We start from the raw sequence: 18,392 nt of genomic DNA on the forward strand, positions 1-18,392 counted from the left end.
ATCTCCTTACCTAGTTAAAAACAGTCTGTAAAGGGACACTCAGCACATAGGTGGACAAACCACAGGACAACACACAGCCCTACAAAGGATTATACTATCCAGAGCCTCATTGACCTGAAAGGCTGCAGTTACCAGAAACTGGTGTTGACATCCTCAAAAAGGACCCCTCTTACACCCCTTATGTTCGAAGATTCTTACACTACATGCATATTTCTTGCATTAAGAATTGCCTTAAAGTCAACAAAATAAAAACAAACACTCCACAATACATCGCACACTAAAATAACATTTAACACGACAATCGTGCATCAACTGGTTGAAAACAAAGTTCAATACTAGTTCTTCATATGCATTCTTCACTCTAGGAGCAAGTTACACACCAACACATACTATGAATTCTTACTTACAAAGGCACTTTGCTACTTCTTTCAGAAGGCGTCGCTTTCAGCCAAGTGTCAAAGACAGTTTTTCTTCCCTCTCCCACCTCAACTGGATTGGGGTTAGGAACTAAAGTTGCTGCTTCGTAAAGAGCATTGTACAGGAGAGGGACCGCTTGGACTTCCAGCGTGTAATTTCCTGAAAAAGCAAAGAGAATAAATAGGTTTGTAAACAAAGTGAAAAACCCAGGAACATTACATGCAGAGCAATAGTATTTTCAGTCATTACCTGTTTGAAGCTGGCAATTTTAACTGATTCCTGCCAATGATACATGAGAATTCTTTATCAATGCACATATTGCACTGTATAGTATTTTCCTATTGATTCATGATAATAATAATCGTTTATTGATTTATGATTGTTATATAAATAATAACCCATGATGCAACAGCCCATTGAGGGCCCGGGCCTACCTATAGTGGAACCAGAAGCAAAAAAACCTGCACAGATCAGCGACTCCTGTGCACCATACTCCCACGTGGAGGGGTAGGGGCAGAGTGAAGCATGTTTCCTTATGGCCTGAGCTGAACGGAAGAAGGGAAAGGTGCGCGGAGACTTTTCACTGAAGGCTCTTTTCCTTGCAGTTGCTCTATACCGACTGCCGGCCTCACTCCCACCTGCCGAGGTTACGCGTTTACATATGGTCAGCATGACGAACCCCCAGTATTCGCAGCTCCCCAATTTCTTCACTGGTCCCATACACAGGCTGAAATCTGAAGAGAAAAGTTGTTACGCTTCTCCCAGGAGACTAGAACCTGTACGTGTTCCGTAGCCAGAGCCCAAACCATGATGCCTCAGACCCCATGGCCACGGTACGGGACTTTGATTGTTATAGGCAAATAAATTCAAACTTTATTATTACATTTCCAGGGGCTGTACGCTTCTCCATCAGATATTTCATTGTAACTTAGGTTACTTTCATAAATTTATCTTTTGTTACATGTCTCTTTAAATAATCACAACAACAAAGTAAGGTAAAGTTCCCCAGGTACATTATTCCATGCTATGAAGCTACATATATATGGAGTGTCCGAGAAATCCCTGTACCCTTAGATTATATTACATAGTACGCATTACTTATAGATTCATATGACATTTATTTATTACAACATATGGATCTATTTGTTTACATTGTAATATACTTTGGTTGGCATATTCTTCTTGAATGTGCCGATTTTGCTTTTCTCAGGCAGACTTTTAATCTTCTCAACTGTTAATCATCCCTGATGGGAGATGACGATAGTGTTTTAGCAAATGTTTTCAGCTTTTGAGAAGAGCTGGTCTCTTTCACTGTCTGTGAGGATGTGTTTAGTGTATTCTTACCTTTCTAATGTCTAGTGTTTGTCTTCCGCAGGTCCCTTTACAAACTTGAACTTCTAACAAGGGGATATTTACACCCCCTTTCTTATCTCTTAGGTAAGAATTTTAGATAAGGGGCCACTTCCTGGTATATATGGAGGGTGTAAAATGGCCACATGTCCCGATGCACCCAAAATTTTAACTCATTCATTTGTACATTCCAGCACATCTTTCGCCCAATGCGTTGCTGTTTGTAAACCCACACCCATGCCACTAACTGTTCTTCAGTACTGTAACAATGTCCGCTCACATTAACCATGGTGCAACACCTGACATATGAATTCAACCAAGTGTTTCATGTGACCTTCAGAGAAGGGATACCAAGCATGAAAACGAAATCATCCCCACGCAACCAAATACTGGCCAATTTTCAACACAGTTGCAAAAGGAGACATGTATGGGGACTTCTCAGATGCTCTGTAAAGGGAAGCTTTATGCAAGGGCAAGGCCAGTAAAATTCTGACCTTATATCACCCCCTTTTTAAAGCAGAAAAAATGGAGTTGACTTATGGCGTGTGATTTACTCTCCACACACACATGTGTGACTAGAGGATGTGCAACAGGGGTGTACCAGGTGTAATTGATCTGAAAGAAAACAAAAGTATCTGGGGAGAAAGGTAACAAATGCTTTATTCAAAGTATGCACCATCACTAGCTATACATTTTGCCCATCTGTCTGTCAAATTGTGGATGCCCTACCAGAAAAATTGTTCACATCTTCAGGTGATCCAGTCAGCAAGCCATTGTTCGAAATCTTCGTAATTGTTGAAGTGTTGCTGGGAAACTGAGTGAGACATCGATGAAAACAAGTGGTAGTCCGAAGGGGCTAAGTCTGGTGTGTATGGGGCAAGAATTCCCAGCCAAGTGCAGAAATGTTGTCTCCAACACCTTTTGCTGTGTGTGATGAGGCGTTGTCGTGCTGCAAATCACTTTTTCGTGTCTTGTCGCCCAATCTGGATCTTTCCCATGGCACGAAGACGATCAGATATGGTTTGTCGACCAACATTTAACTTCTCTGACAGTTGTTGTTGCATTTGTGTATCATCTTCATCCAACAGTGCTTGCAATTCGGCATCTTGAAATTTTTTTCGGCTGGCCCGGGCAATCTTTGTCTTTCAAGTTGAAATCACCACTTTTGAATCATTGAAACCAACGCACTCACGCGTCTTGCGTTAGGACATTGTCACCGTACGTTTCCACAAGGATACGATGGCTTTCACTCGCGTTTATCTTTTGATTGAACAAGAAAAGCAGGACGTGCCACACATGCTCCTTATTTGGTTTGAAGGTCAACATGTTTCCCACACAAACCCAATATCACGATCACTCGCACTCGGTTGCACATCCATGGCGTTTTGACAGGTACTGTCCCGGCAACACACTGACGTAACAGTAGACTGTGCACCAACCCTTGCTTCCAGTGCTATCCAGCGACAAAATTAAGAATTATTAACCGGCACACCTGGTATAAAGGGACGGTAATTTATCCACTCACCACAGGTACGAAGCCAACCTCTGGTGTCATCCATAAGTTCCACAACTTAGATATGTGTGCAAGTTTAAATGCCCATTTCACGTATACTGCAACTATCGAGCACATGTGAAAACCGGCCTCCCCGATGGCGCAGTAGTTGCGTTGTCGCCTTGTAATCAAGGGGTCCCGGGTTTGATACCCAGTGGAGGCACAAGTGGTTCGGATCCCACTTTAAACTGTAGGTCCAGTCCCAATTAGCCTTACTGTGCATAAAGTGGACTTAAAACAACAAATCAACAACAATCAACACATGTGAAAAACCAATAGCATCAGTCATAGAATGCTAAACACTCAGGTTAATTTCCTTGTAAAGCCATAATTTTAAATAAGTTACAACCCTTGTTTGTTATATTTCTTTAGGGCTGAGCCAATACCACTTTGAACTGATGCCGATACCCTCGCCAATACCGACGCTGATACAGATACTTGTAAAAGTCAGTTATAAAATAACAAAGGCTAGTTATCGAGTCATACTAACTCATCACATCACATTCCGTTAATGACATTAAATAACTTCCAAATTATTCTCATGTAGCATTAAAATACTTTAAAATGTCTTGCGACATTTGGTAATTTTGTTTTATTTGAACTTCTCTGTAGACTCAGAAGATGCAAAGAAAAAAAGTTTTTTTTTTTTTTAAATGATGTTGCAGTAAAAAAAAATCAGTGGATTGTGACTCTTCTTCTGTTTCATATAACCACTATTCATTCTTGTCCTTTGGTTTAAACTGGAGAGGGAGAAAAGCGCCATGTAAAAATATATAGAAATACAGTTATTGAAATAAGGCCTCTTTTTACAATGCTGTCAATCATTCTCTGTCACTTGCAATAAAAATAATTCCTTTGGTATCAGCTGATACCAACAGTCACATAAAAGACTTACACAGAAGGGAAGAGTACAAGAAGAAATTGTTGAATCCACAATCCTTCATTCTTGCTTAATGTAAATAAAATAAAAATGAATTTTACAGTAACCTTCACCCATTTTTTTCCAAGACCTCCGCATTCATCTGGCTCGGAAACAGCCCAGCACAGTAGTAATGCTGGCTGTAAAAATGTCAATCTTTCTTACCCCACGAGTTTGCAAACAAGAATTGGAAACAAATACAGGGTGTCCACAAGGGAGATTCATGACGTGCCTGCGTTATGGGAATTTTTGGGGGGGACAAAATATTATAGTTTAGCTACCAATTCTATATATTTTTAAACAAAAATGGGAGCAATTGTTTGGCTAGACTTTATATTGACTTTTAGTTATGGTTATTGTGTACAGTTTTCCTACTGTACACTGAAATACTGGAACATTATTCATCTTGAGTTATTTAACATCGTTTTTCTACCTTGTGGTTAACCGCGACGGAGAAGATGGCAAGAGAAGGATGGAAGAAATTGATGGGATTCAATTTGACGTCAACTGCCCTTTGCACTGTGAGTAGTTAGTACGCGAGTTCATCGAGTTCCGGAAAACAAACAATCAGATGGACCGTACGAATGTTGTCTGCAACAAAAGTTGCTCTGCAAAATGCACAATGAGTGTCATAAGAATCATCAAAAACATACAACATTCTTGTATGGCTGATGAGTGGTTAATGTCTACTTTAATTTCATCCTGGGAGTCCGATATTTTAATAGTCGTGCAAAATGAGGAAATCATCAATAAGTTTGCTGCAACAACTTTGCAATGTCAGAAGTTATTATTATTTATGTAAAATGTTATTTCAATCAATGTCAAGTAATATACTTGTAAATGTCTATATTGTAAACAATACATAAAGTAAACATATATTGCTTAAATATGTCTGTATTATATTGTTCCGCAAATTTTGTCTGTCCAAAATAATTTGAGTAAATAATTCAGCATAAACGGAGGGGGAGGGGGGAATGTTCTACCTTTTTGGGAGGAGTGCATCATAGGCCTTGGGGGGATGGGCATTCCTGGATGCATGCCTTCCAGAAGTTTGGTCCTAGCTTTCACTTTGCCCATGCCTTTGGTCTTGTCAATCATCTGCTTCTCAGGAGGGTGGGGGGTTTGTCCATTTCTCGGAAAAGCTACATGTGGAACTTTTTCCAATCTACCACAAGGAAGAGTGAACGAACTTTTGGAAATTTCCAAAAAATAGTTGCTTTATTTTTTTCATATATAGTTCAATTAAAGTAAACTAATGTTAGCACTGCCTTGTAAGCATGAAAAAATGTGAGTCAGTTTAATAATATAACAAACCTGCCACAGCCATATCCACATTGATGTAGGCTACACTCCGAGCATCTAGAACAGTCTTCAGTTCCTCCGTCCACTCAACTGAGCCAATGTAACCATATTCATGTGCACCCCAGCTGCAAAACACAAGTGATCGACGAGGTTTCCATCCTTTGGGGAAAGGAAGAAAAAAAGAAAAAAAAAATTACATGGTTGGAATTTTCTTCTTACACAAACATATCATAATTCTGTATACCTTTCGCAAAAAATTACTTTATTCGCCCATGTCAATCAACAGCCTTTTTGTCAATGATGACAGTGCATGTCACCACAACTGATAGGCTGAGAAAGTAGTTTTTTGCAAATGACACGTGGAATCACATAATCTTTGTGTAAGAAGAAAAAGAGCATGCTTATAACTTTGAATGGTATGTAAACAAATCATAGTGAATACATAATAGAAAAGTGACTTACAACTGCTTGAAAATACTATTGGTGAAAATACACAAGAACTACTGATAAGTACAACTTCAATATACTGTTAATTAATGTATGTATGCAGATGATGGCAATATATTTTGACTTAGAAAGGAGGTGCTTTCAAATTAATCAGACGACAGCAAAAAGTGCAACATGGAAATACACAAATTAACCATGCAGTAATAAAGTTTAAGTTTGAAATGTCAAAGGAAACATTTTGCTGCATATCAATAACTAAATTACTCACTTCAAAAATAAAACTGAATTTATGATGGATGCGATAAATGCAGTTTTACTATTGTGTGCAAAAAATTTCGTGTTTTCACGGAAACTCGAAATTTCTCATACACAAAACTGAATTTCTCCCCTTGGCATTTACAATATTTTAAGATATTTAGCAGGAGACAAATAACTTAGAAATTTAGCAAATTTACAAATATGAATGAGTAAAAAACTACTCACTAAAGTTTTTCTTCAGTCTTCCAAAAACTCTCGCCAATTCCATCATACTTGCTGTTCCTGACGAAGGCTCCACAGCACCGTAGGTCCACGAATCTCTGTTATTTCCTACCAACACATAACGATCTGAAATAGAAAGGGAAGGTCTTCAGCTGTGATGGACTAAAATGCACATAATTTCTATTAGAAAGATGACTGAATAATAATCGAATTTTTTCTTCCTTCCAGATGAATTAAGATCTATGAGAACTAAAATCTTGTAAGAACTTCATTCCTATCTACAAGAAAAAATAATATTGGTCATGAAAAAAAAATGCATAAAGAAAGAAGAATCTACATGCAAACCGTAGCTCCTATCAATCATGTGTTGCTTGATGAAATCTCATTATGTAACATCATGCTACTTAAGCTAACAACCCTTTATCTTTCTGTGTCTTTTTAATCATGATGCCAATGCAATTTCTATTTTGATTATTTAATGTTACTTTACTACTTTTTGAGTTAATTGGAACAATGAACAATGAAGACACAAGCATAAAGATAAAACTTATGCCTCACCCAGGATTTGAACCTGGGACCTCTGGATACTCAATACAATTACAAACAGGAGCGGTTACTGATATCATTGAAGTGTTGCACAGCGACCGGATATTCTACCATGAAATTTCATGCTTGTTGTTAGTATTTTGTTCATTGCTTTCCTATTAAATATATTGAACGTATACAAATAATTTTACCCTTCATTGCCTCAAAAAAGCTAATTCCACTATGATCCGTTAAAAAGAAGGAAGCAGCCTGCGCGATTTCACAGTATAAGAGTAGACGTATAGGTCGACGTTGCAGCACCGAAGCATCGGGCTCACAGCCTGATCTCTACAGCGAGGAGTACTGGGAGCGAGGTTCAACGCTGTTGTTCCCATCCTCGTGCTTAAGCCGACTCCTTGTTGAAGAGACTGTAAAACAAACCAAGGTCACCCACCAGGCACAGGCAGGGAAAAAGACTTCACGACAGACCAGTAGCAAATGCTTTGATCATGGTTATTTTTACGCCGTTCGAGAGCGCAGCATGCAAACAGTAGGCAAGGTCTTACTGTCCCGTGTCGTAGAGCAACAGACAAAATGTCCACATTAGGCAAAGATAAATATTTTCTTTTGGGGAGAATTTTAACCTAATTTACTAACCTTACCACCAATCCAAATTCAGTTTAAAATATAACTTATTGTATACAAGTGGAGTGCTAGTTACCTTCCCTGATGTAGCGTGAGCGCTGAGACTAATTGTCTATTGTTATAGTTGCGATATTTAGTGTTCTGTTGTTAAGTCATGTTCCAACCGATGCCGATACCAATGCTTGAAAATTTTAACAATTAAAAATTGTTCAATATTCTGATTAATATTATAGGGTGAGCCCAATTAGAAGCATCGATTTATCAGTTTTTTCCTTCAAAATATTCAACAGTTGAATCTGAATATTAAAGTACTTCTTACGTAACACAAAAAAAAAACACAATTCTGCACAATATTGCTACCGAACAAATGGAAACTTCAAATTTTGCATGATAATTATTAATTATACCACCTCAAAATTATCACATGGCATTTTGCGGATCCTGCGAAAGGGTGCTACCAGTGAACAAAATACAACCGATACCTTCCGATACCGATACATCGACATCGGCTCAGCCCGAATATAAATACATATAAAACAATTACTATATATAATTACATTATAAATATATAAAATATATAAAAATTGAAATTATATATATATATATATATATATATATATATATATATATATATATATATATATATATATATATATATATTCGCTGCAACCACCAACATTCCAAACCACGAGCTGCCACTGATTACAAATATATATGTATACTGCACATACTAATCAAATGCTAAGCTTTCTTACTACTCAATTCCGTACATACTATACAAGATAGCAGAAACTGCAAGGAATCCACAAACTACAACATGAAAATAATATTTAGCAATTTTCCACTTTCAGTATAACTTTCAATAACCAACGGAAACCAACTAAAGAATGGGAATGTCTAATAACTACTTTAAAGACAAGTATGGCATTTCTGTCAGGGTTGCCAGGCATCCTGGATTTTGAGGGAGGAAGTATTTTTCACCTGTGGTTGAAGGATAGTTGTGATAAATATGAAGCATGTTGCAAATAGTGCAAAAAAGAATTTTCAATACTACACGGCAAAAGCAGCAATGTAATGCAGATTGCTTGAGGAATGGAGAACGAGAATAACAAAGTATCTTCTTTACTTACAACATCTATTAGTGTTTATATCCTAAGAATGAACTGTTCTGAAGATGAAAAGGTGAGTAGAAATGTTTATTTAGAGTATATACTGTGTTTATGAAATGTAGTCCTTTATGTTCAAGTTGTGATTGATATATTGTTCCGTATTTTCATCTTGACAGCCTGGCAACCCTGATTACAGTGAGCTATTAAAATTTGTTTTTTTGCTACATCATACAATATGATGTCAAGTTTGTAAACAAATAATGGGCTAAAACTCGAAAACTGTTGATGTTAGCTCAAATCTGACTGCAGACTTTGAATATCACATGAATTTACATAATCCATCTGCCATAAGCCTAAATTTGTCTTTTATATTTAGGGAATGGCAAGTGGTACATATGTATAATAAGTGAAAAATGGTTCATATGTCTGTTAAACGTCTGCAATTAAAAAAACAACAAAGTGAAATGCTTTTAATCCTTGTTTTAATTACATATAGTTTTGTACAGTGTTGTGAAAAAGTTTATCAACATTGAGTTTTCTGCGATAACTTTTTTTGAAACTCAATAGATCCAAGTGAAATTTTTATATGTTTGGCAGCAAGGTAGGTGTATCCATATCATTAAAAATCTTTATTCGATTTTTTCAACCGAGCTACAAAAAAAAATTACACTTTCATTCTTAACACCGTAATGCATGAACTAGTTTGGTGATTGTTGCTCAAAGTATTTATGCATTACGGTGATAAGAATGAACCGAATAAAATTTTGCTGGAATGTAAGAAGTTTGAAAAAGTTATCGTAGAAAAACACAATGTTAATAAACTTTTGCACGGCACTGTATACCATACTACTCATTGGTCCCGACTTGTTAGTGTTTGCATGAATGAACGAGATGAACATTTCTGGTGCATCAGCACTTGGGCTATTTGTATCCATCACATTATATGGGGCCAAGCCCCTTAGCACAACTAAAATCAGCATCTGTCTCTGAGGTCTAGAAGTTCCTTATCTAGGTTAAAAGCTGAGGTTGTAAAGGACAACACACACAGCCCAACGGAGGATCAAGATGCCAGAGCCTCAATGGCCCGAACATTTCAGTTAGAAGAGTGCACTATGTGGAAGTGAGGTTGACTTATTAGTAGGGGCATGCATATTTCGTTTTTGACGAAAAAACAAAATTTGAAAAAACACATTGTAGTGTTAATTTTTCATGGTTTTGAAAGGTGTGAGGTGCATTTTGTGACCATATTTTGTCACGAAATAATGCGAAATGAACTGCAAAAAGCGAAATTAACTCTTAAACACGAAATTCAGGGTTTATTCACCGACGCGACACCTTCAGAGGTCTGAATTATCCTGAGAGTTATGCAATTCCCGGAAAATTGATTAATTCTGCTGTTAATATCGGAGAAGCAAAAATGGACTCTTTTACACAGAAATAAACTTAATACTCTGATAACTACATAAATGTGCTATTAGAAGTGAAATGTTAATTCTGTGGAATAAGTGTAGTTTTTAAATCAAATTTAGGATTATTTTCACAATTTTAAAACCAATATGTCTTTTTATATACCACTTTTCATCCATTTTTTCACCGCTATAACACCGATATTTTATTTTATTTACCGCTTTTGAACCCGAAATTGACCCAGTTTTTGTACCGAAATTTTGCCTTTTTATTTACCAAAAATATGTGCCTCTACTTATTAGTGCTTGAAAATGCTTACACTTTCCTTCCAGCGCAACCTCTCACAAATAGACATTACATCACAAAATGCTAATTTATAAAATAATGCTTATTCACTTACCAGGCTCTACACTTCCCTGAAGAGTTGCTATAACATTGTAGATAGTTTTCAATTTATTCCTCACATTTACATCCACAAGCACTTGTTCGCCATTTTGAAAACCTGGGCCTATGGAGTACGGAGTTTGAAGATCGCCTCCCCAACTATCTGGCGTCTGGCTGTTCGTTTTCATTTGTCTATCAAAGAGGAAATAAAGACTTACAAAGAAACTGTGCTTGAATTCATTCAATCAATTTGCATTCAGATATTGCTTTCTATGTTCAATTTCTTTCAATTAATATTTTTGATATACTCAAACAGGAACACATGGCAGAGTGGTTAGAACAGTGTGCTATGGCACCAAGGGTCCCGGGTTCAAATCCCACCCTGGAAATGAGCGTTCTTTGCGAGTATCTTTTCATCAATTTCATCATATGTTCACTCATCCTCATCTTTGTGATTATGCAAAAGTAGCAGAAAAGCAAAGTAAAATTAACAAAAACAATCAATCAAGGAACGCATGAAATGTGCCAAAATGGCAAAAAGAAAAAAAAAAAAAATTCTATCTGCTAAGATCTGGCAACAACAAAACTGAAACAACTTTGTTCTGGCACTACTGAATTCAGAATCTTTAAAATTCATATGCATTGACTGAGTTTACAGAAACTATGGCTTACTTCAAGAGATATTCTGCAGTCTTATAACTAATGGTCAGCACAGGGATTGTTGGAAGATCAGCATCTGACACTTTTATGCGAAAAGCTCCATCTAAAAATAAAATTTGAAATGGTTTTAGTACACAAATGGACATTAAATATTTTCAAAACAAAAGATAAACTATGGCTTTTTTAATGCATTAACTGAAAGTATTAATGAAAGTTCTCAATTGAAATGTTTACTGTAATAGATATTAATGAAAACTACGTAGACAGGAGGTTTTTTTAATTGTACTTTTCAAATGTGAGTGATGTAAAAAAAAAATCATTGTAGGGCAACTACATAATTGTAGATGATGTTGATTTTTTTTCCAGATAAAGACCTGGCTTTTGTGGAAAATAAAATATTTTCATCCTCCCTCCTAACAAGCACAGTTAGAAAATGAAGGGTGGGGAAATTGAAAACCTGAATAAATTTGGATGCCAAGTCAGTGTGGTCCGATCACACCTAAGTGCATTTGTACGAAGGTGGAATGTCAAAGTTCTACTTCGTGTGAAAGTCTTCGCCAATGCATTCAACATAAAACATCAACAAAGAGTTCTCATGATGGTTTTTTGTATGTATTCTCCACGCTTTTAAATTCAAATTAATTTCTTAAAAAAATAAAAAAATAACTTTCGACAAACCATGTTGAAATTTAAGTATATCACTCACTCACTCACTCACTCTCTCTCTCTCTCTCTCTCTCTCTCTCTCTCTCTCTCTCTCTCTCTCTCTCTCTCTCTCTCTCTCTCTCTCTCTCACACACACACACACACACACACACACACACACACACACACACACACACACACACACACACACACACACACACACACACACACACACACACACACACACACACACACACACACACACACACACACACACACACACACACACACACACACACACACACACACACACACACACACACACACACACACACACACACACACACACACACACACACACACACACACACACACACACACACACACACACACACACACACACACACACACACACACACACACACACACACACACACACACACACACACACACACACACACACACACACACACACACACACACACACACACACCCTGTTTTCCCACCCTCCATTAAGAGGAAGCTGGACTTTTCACGCCAAAGCGAGGAAGTTTTAAAAGTGCTCTGATTGGACTGAGATTTTTATACGTAATAGAGGTACTCCCGAGGATAGCGGGAATCTGGGTGTGGCTGCTATACACTCCATGGAAGTTGAGATATTGACAATGAATGGGCGGACAAGCACAGCACCCCCAAGAGAGGAAGGTGCAAACTTAAGAGTATTGCGAGGAATCGTTATTCATTTGTTATTTCTTAGGTCACACACTGCGTTGACGAAACGTTATGTAAGAGGAAGCCACAAGCACCAAACCCCGAAGAGAGGAACCAACTAAACACAATAGTGTTCGTAAAACGTGAATAGAGAGGAACTACATGATGATTGGCGGTTGATTCGAAGCGCGCGCTGGTGTTTGACAGTCATAACTCGGCCCCCATTGGCTGCGCTAGCTGTCAGTAATCTGCCGTCCATCATGCGGCAACCCAAGCACCGCCCTCCATACCAAATCATATGGGAATAAATGTTGCAACAATGTGCGAGAGCGTCTCCGCGCCAAAAGGGTTGGAACAAGCTGGTTTCGGATGGCTTAGTAACGGTGCAAGCGGTACGACAGGCGAGGAACGTACGGTGACCATTTTCTACCTCGCGCAATTAGTCGACGTAAGGTGAAAGGACATAAATGGGGAGTTGTATTTTAGGGAGATAGACTAAATTGTGGTAGAATGAAAAAATATTCTTATAAAAAGAATATATTTGAATTTTCATCACATGGAATTGTTACTTGTTTGGTTTAGTTCTTAACACCGCTTTATGCACAGAAAAGCTAATCGGGACTGGACCTACAGTTTAAAGTGGAAATCGAACCACCGTGCAATGTGCATCTACCACCACCATTGCATGGCATCAGATAATATTATTTCGATGGATATTGTGATGCGTTGGAGGCTGATCGCTGTTAGTATTGTCAGTTGGGATGTCTAGATAAAACTGTTTTAAACTATATCTTAATTCTGGCCATTTAAGCCATGGTTTGAATTTTCTTAACTTCCATTAGAACGCCGTTAAGTCATGTTGATATTTACTTATATTTATTTATTTAACATAAAATATGTGTACCGTCACGTTGACCTAGAAGATGGTCGGCCCCCGTGGCGGAGTGGTTAGCACATCGCGCTGCGACGCCAGGGGTCCCGGGTTCGAATCCTAGCTTGGGCATGAACGTTTGTGATGTCTATTCATCAATTTCATCATATCATCACTCATCCCCATCTTCGCAAATTAGCCAAAAGTGGCACAAGAAGCGAAGTAAAATAAATTTTGCTTTCTAGTGTCCTTTCAGGAGGCACTCGCTTCACTTCCACCCATAGGCGCCGACACCATGGGGCTTGGGGGGGGGGGGGCTCGAGCCCCCCAATATTAACGATGTAGGGGCAGAGCCCCCCAAATAATTTTGCTTAAGAGGATCTAATGTATTATTTTGCTTCTCTTGTAAAGTTTACTCTAAATTGTGCCAAATGAACTTAACTTTAAATCAGGGGCGGCACCAGAAATTTTCGACCGTGTGGGCAGAAGCTCCATATTGATAGATTAGGGTGGGCAGTATAAATGTAAGACCATGATATATAGTATATATGTGTATGTAAGACATATGTATCCCCTCTCTCTTACACTCCCGATTTTCCTCTTACTTCTTTTCCTTTTCTTTTTCTTGTTTTCCTCTTTATTCTTTTCTAATCTGTTCTCGCATCTTGTTCCATTTCCTTTCGCTTTGTCTCTGATGGACACAATTATTTCAAGGAAGTGTTTACCCATACCACAGCCATACATTCTAATCACATTCTTTCATGCATGTTAATACAGTGAAATAAATGTGAATTAGGTTTAAGCTTGTGTTGCAAATACAAGGCACATACTTGATTTTATGTATTCGGCGACAATGATAGATAGTGCAATGGTAGATAAGCGTGACGTTTAATTTAAATGTATGTTCCTGAGCATAGTATTTTTATCATATGAGTTTTTAACTGAAAGAGTTTTCTTACTCCTTAGGGGTCACTTTTCTTAGCTTACAAGGTTTGTACAACTGAGAAATCTATCTGAATGTTTGTAGCAGCGGTGATTGGGTGCCAACATTTGAGGGGCAAGGACAATATACTTTTTCTTGGTAGAAAAGGCTTAGCATAAAGAGGCCATAGTGCGGGGACAAAAAGTGGCAAAATGTGGCGGGGAACTGCATCCCTCACTTCCCGCTCCTCCTAATCGCCGCCACTGAATGTTTGGATGAAAATGAACGTCTTATTAGGAATGATTTAAAACACACACGGAAATCAAATTCTTTGTTCACTGTCCATGAAGTATTCCTAGGCTAATGAAAGGCTATTTTGACAGAATATCATTACTAATGCGGGAGAAGCAATACACGCATGGTTACATGAACATATTTTTAGAGGTAACAAAATGATTTAGGACACAAGGAATTCATCGAAGTTGATCACCGTGCCAGTAATAATTCATGTTGAGTTGGTGTTTTAAGTCCACTTTATGCACAGTAAGGCTAATCGGGACTGGACCTACAGTTTAAAGTGGGATCCGAACCACTTGTGCCTCCACCGGGTATCGAACCCGGGACCCCTCAGTAATAATTCATATATATTTCATAAATTAATTTATGAGGGTTTGTATTTTGAGGGTCAGCTTGTGTTTGTTTTCGCACCTTCGTTACTTTAATCTAATCACCATTCAACCTAATCGTTGTCATTATCAAAATTAGCAGAAAAATGATTTTAACCTTTAAACAGCCAATGGGTCATATATGACCCATGGTGCAGAATACAACATTCACATGCTTTTAGGACCTTCATACTTGTATGTGAGGTTGTAAACGCTGACAAATGTTGAGACAAGACATTGAAATGTCATGTGGAAGAAAACCCACCCCTCCCCCTTTCTCTAATATGCAAATTAGCTATTTTTAGCCAAAATGCAAATTGTACATATTGCGTCATATTTCAGCTTGTATGAGAACTAGAACTTGAAACATGTTTCACTTTGTTGCAAAGGGTCTACTCCTTGAAAACAATGCAAAGGTTTGCGCCCTTTTTCCAAAATAACGGGAGAACAGGAGGCGAATGCCAATTTTTTTTCATTGAAATTTGGGGACTTGGCCCCTCCCAACCCCGTTTTTCTCACTTGGGCTTTCTATATTGTACATGGTCGCGTGCTCCAATGTTTTTGTTTTCAAACAAAAGTTATCCGAAGTAGATTGCTCAAATAGTCTCCGAGATATAACATTTTTCTGAAATAAGTGTAAAAATTTAAAAATCGCAGGCAAAGGCCGCGGCGAGAGAGGGGTTACTTTCGAAAACCAGCTCGGCTGTTTAAAGGTTAAATATAACAAATCAACTACAACTTACTCTTCCAAAAATGGAGTTACATTAGTTCATACCTCTTAGAAAGTTGAGATGGTAGTTTCAATTGCACAGCGTTTCATTAGTGGATCAAGTCAAGCCAGCTAATTCCGTGAACAATGATGTTGTTTTCCGAAAGTCTCAAATATTTCTCTCAGGCAATCACCGTCCTAAAATGGACGCATCTTCTGTGGTGATAAAATGCCACGTTTGGTGCGAGTTCTTTCTGTATATTTTTCCCCAAAGGCATAACACTGTCACATTATAATGAAGACGTCCCGTGTTCGACTCCACCCTCCTCTGGTGGAAGCACAATGCACACTGGTTCCACGTTAAACTGTAGGTTTAGTCCCGATTAGCCTATCTGAGCATAAAAATGGATTTAAAAACAAACTAATAAACTCACCTTCTGGATACTTCAGCTGCATCTACAGATTCTGTTGACATTTTCGGCTGATTCATGTGGCAAAATTTATGTATGGAACGAGGATTTCTAAATAGGATAAGCCACTCATTAGCAATTGAATAATTCTGTAGCTTTTTCCATACATAACTGGTTTATTAAAATTTATTCAGTATTGTAGTGATTATTGTGATTCCTTCTTATTAGTAAAATGAATATAAAGTTGATATTTTGCATACCATATTGATATTTGAAGATAACAAGTATATAAAAATTGTAATGAAATAAAAAAAGGGACACTTCTGGAATTTTAATGCAGAGCTAATTAAAACTATATTATACTCTCTAGCATAATTTAACCCAAAGGTTTATGGCTTCAGCAACAGAAGCCTTCCATCTGTCCCTATTCGGGGCAAGATCAATTAAATCTTTTCGATCCTTGCCGATTTCTTTTAGGTCCATCTCAACGTTATCCCTCCATCCTCGTCTTGGCCTTCCTACTGGTCTCTTACCATCAGGTTTCCCAACAAGAATCCTGTAAACTATTTTTTCCTCTGCCATTTGTGTCACATGGCCTGCCCATCTACGTCTTCTTGATTAAATTATTGTAATAATAATAATTAAAAAGTCAAAATAATGTATTGTGTTGCCGGAGGATGTAACGCTAAGATGATGATTTTATTTGTTTATTTAGAGATTATTTTAACCATACCCAGGCCGGAATTTATATGCGTATGTGGAGGCCCAGAGCTGCAGTCCTCAAGTTCACCCTAAATTCTGATCTAATCTTGATCATACCCTGCATAATTTTGAGCCTCCTACGCCTACTAGCTTCTTTTAATCATGGAAGTATTCATTTGATCACAGTTTTTGTTTCAATACCTCTAGTATTTGCTTTCACTTTCTAATGATAAAATTGGCTTTTTATGGGTTGATAATATGTGAATATTTCTAGCATAGATAATATTCACAAGTAAAATATACATGTTATGAACACCAGGATACACTTATTTATCGAATTATTAATATATCTCCAAGTACATGTACTTATTGAATTTGATTGGGTGGGCAATCGGGTGGGCACAGGAATTTTTGGGTGGGCGCTAGCCCACCCGTGCCCACCCCTGGCGCCGTCCCTGCTTTAAATACACATTTAAAATTTTCTAGACCATCAACTTTGGGGGGCTGAGACCGCTAAACCATCAACTTTGGGGAGGCTATGACCAAAGACTGCAAGACACATACTTATTACTATATACTAAGTATGTAATTATAAGTATTGTTAAAATTTGTACTAAAAAGAGTTTCAAAAGACGATGTGCATGAAGTAGGGTAGTGGTTGGGACGTTCGGGCTACAAATGGCTCTCACATGACATTCAGAACGAGATCATTGATATATTAGAGGGATCTGTTTTGCGCTCCGTGGTAGCAGATATTAAAAGTCGGGAATATATTGCTATTATTGCTATTATGGTTGTCGAAACTTGTGACATATCCATCCGTGGAGAATAAAAAAATTGATATTTTTAAGGAATTCATGGGCTTTTATTAGGGGTGTGCGGGACGGGAAAAATTTTCAATTTCCCGACTACGTCGGGAAATTTTCGGGACGGGAAATGTTCGAAATTTCCCGAAGCTCTGAAAATCTCGAATTTCTACACGTCATTTCACTTTAAGTGATTTCTGGATTAAAAATTAACAATTTACGATAAGTTCCAGAAATTGACAATGGAAAACGTCGAGAAATAACGACATTTTAAAATGAGCATTCGGTATTTGCCGACTGCTCGAGATCCCGAAAAGTCGGGAAATAATTTTCCGATCACAGTGCCGACTTTTCGGGATCCCGCACACCCCTAGCTTTTATGAGATTCCGAACACTGAGGCCAAAACTTAAAAAAGGGAGAAAGTGAGTCATTCATTAATTTATTTCAGTGATCAGAGCCCCCCCAATAATTTTGACAAGTCGGCGCCACCGGCAAATGTTCCACACGTAGGACGCTGCTCCTCAATCCTCAATACTCAGTGGTGGCGATTGGGTTCCAAAACTAGGGGTCAAGATACCACCAAAACTGGGGGGGGGGGGGGGGGGGGCAAAGACAGTATATTTCCCTTTGTAGATAAGATTTAGCATAGTGTGAGGGCAAAAGTGGCGAGAAGTGGAAGGCAAATGCCACCCCTCGCCTCCTTCCTAATCGTAACCAAATAGCCCTTTCACAAAACAACATCGAAAACGAAAT

General features: G+C 38.0%; 1 protein-coding gene across 1 annotated transcript in view; it reads right to left on the bottom strand.

Moving 5' to 3' along the window:
* Nucleotides 1-18,392, bottom strand: part of LOC146000285 (N-acetylated-alpha-linked acidic dipeptidase 2-like) — a 149,717-nt gene that overhangs the window by 18,535 nt on the left and 112,790 nt on the right. The window contains exons 8-12 of the mRNA XM_083137774.1: nucleotides 11,210-11,300; nucleotides 10,554-10,729; nucleotides 6,471-6,593; nucleotides 5,553-5,699; nucleotides 408-576 (exon numbers count right to left, since the gene is read on the bottom strand). Of these exons, the coding sequence (XP_082993900.1) occupies nucleotides 408-576; nucleotides 5,553-5,699; nucleotides 6,471-6,593; nucleotides 10,554-10,729; nucleotides 11,210-11,300 (706 nt within the window). The remainder of the gene's footprint in view (nucleotides 1-407; nucleotides 577-5,552; nucleotides 5,700-6,470; nucleotides 6,594-10,553; nucleotides 10,730-11,209; nucleotides 11,301-18,392) is intronic.

This window comes from Lepisma saccharinum, chromosome 16, assembly GCF_977018435.1.
Source record: "Lepisma saccharinum chromosome 16, izLepSacc3.1, whole genome shotgun sequence".
NCBI lineage: Eukaryota > Metazoa > Arthropoda > Insecta > Zygentoma > Lepismatidae > Lepisma > Lepisma saccharinum.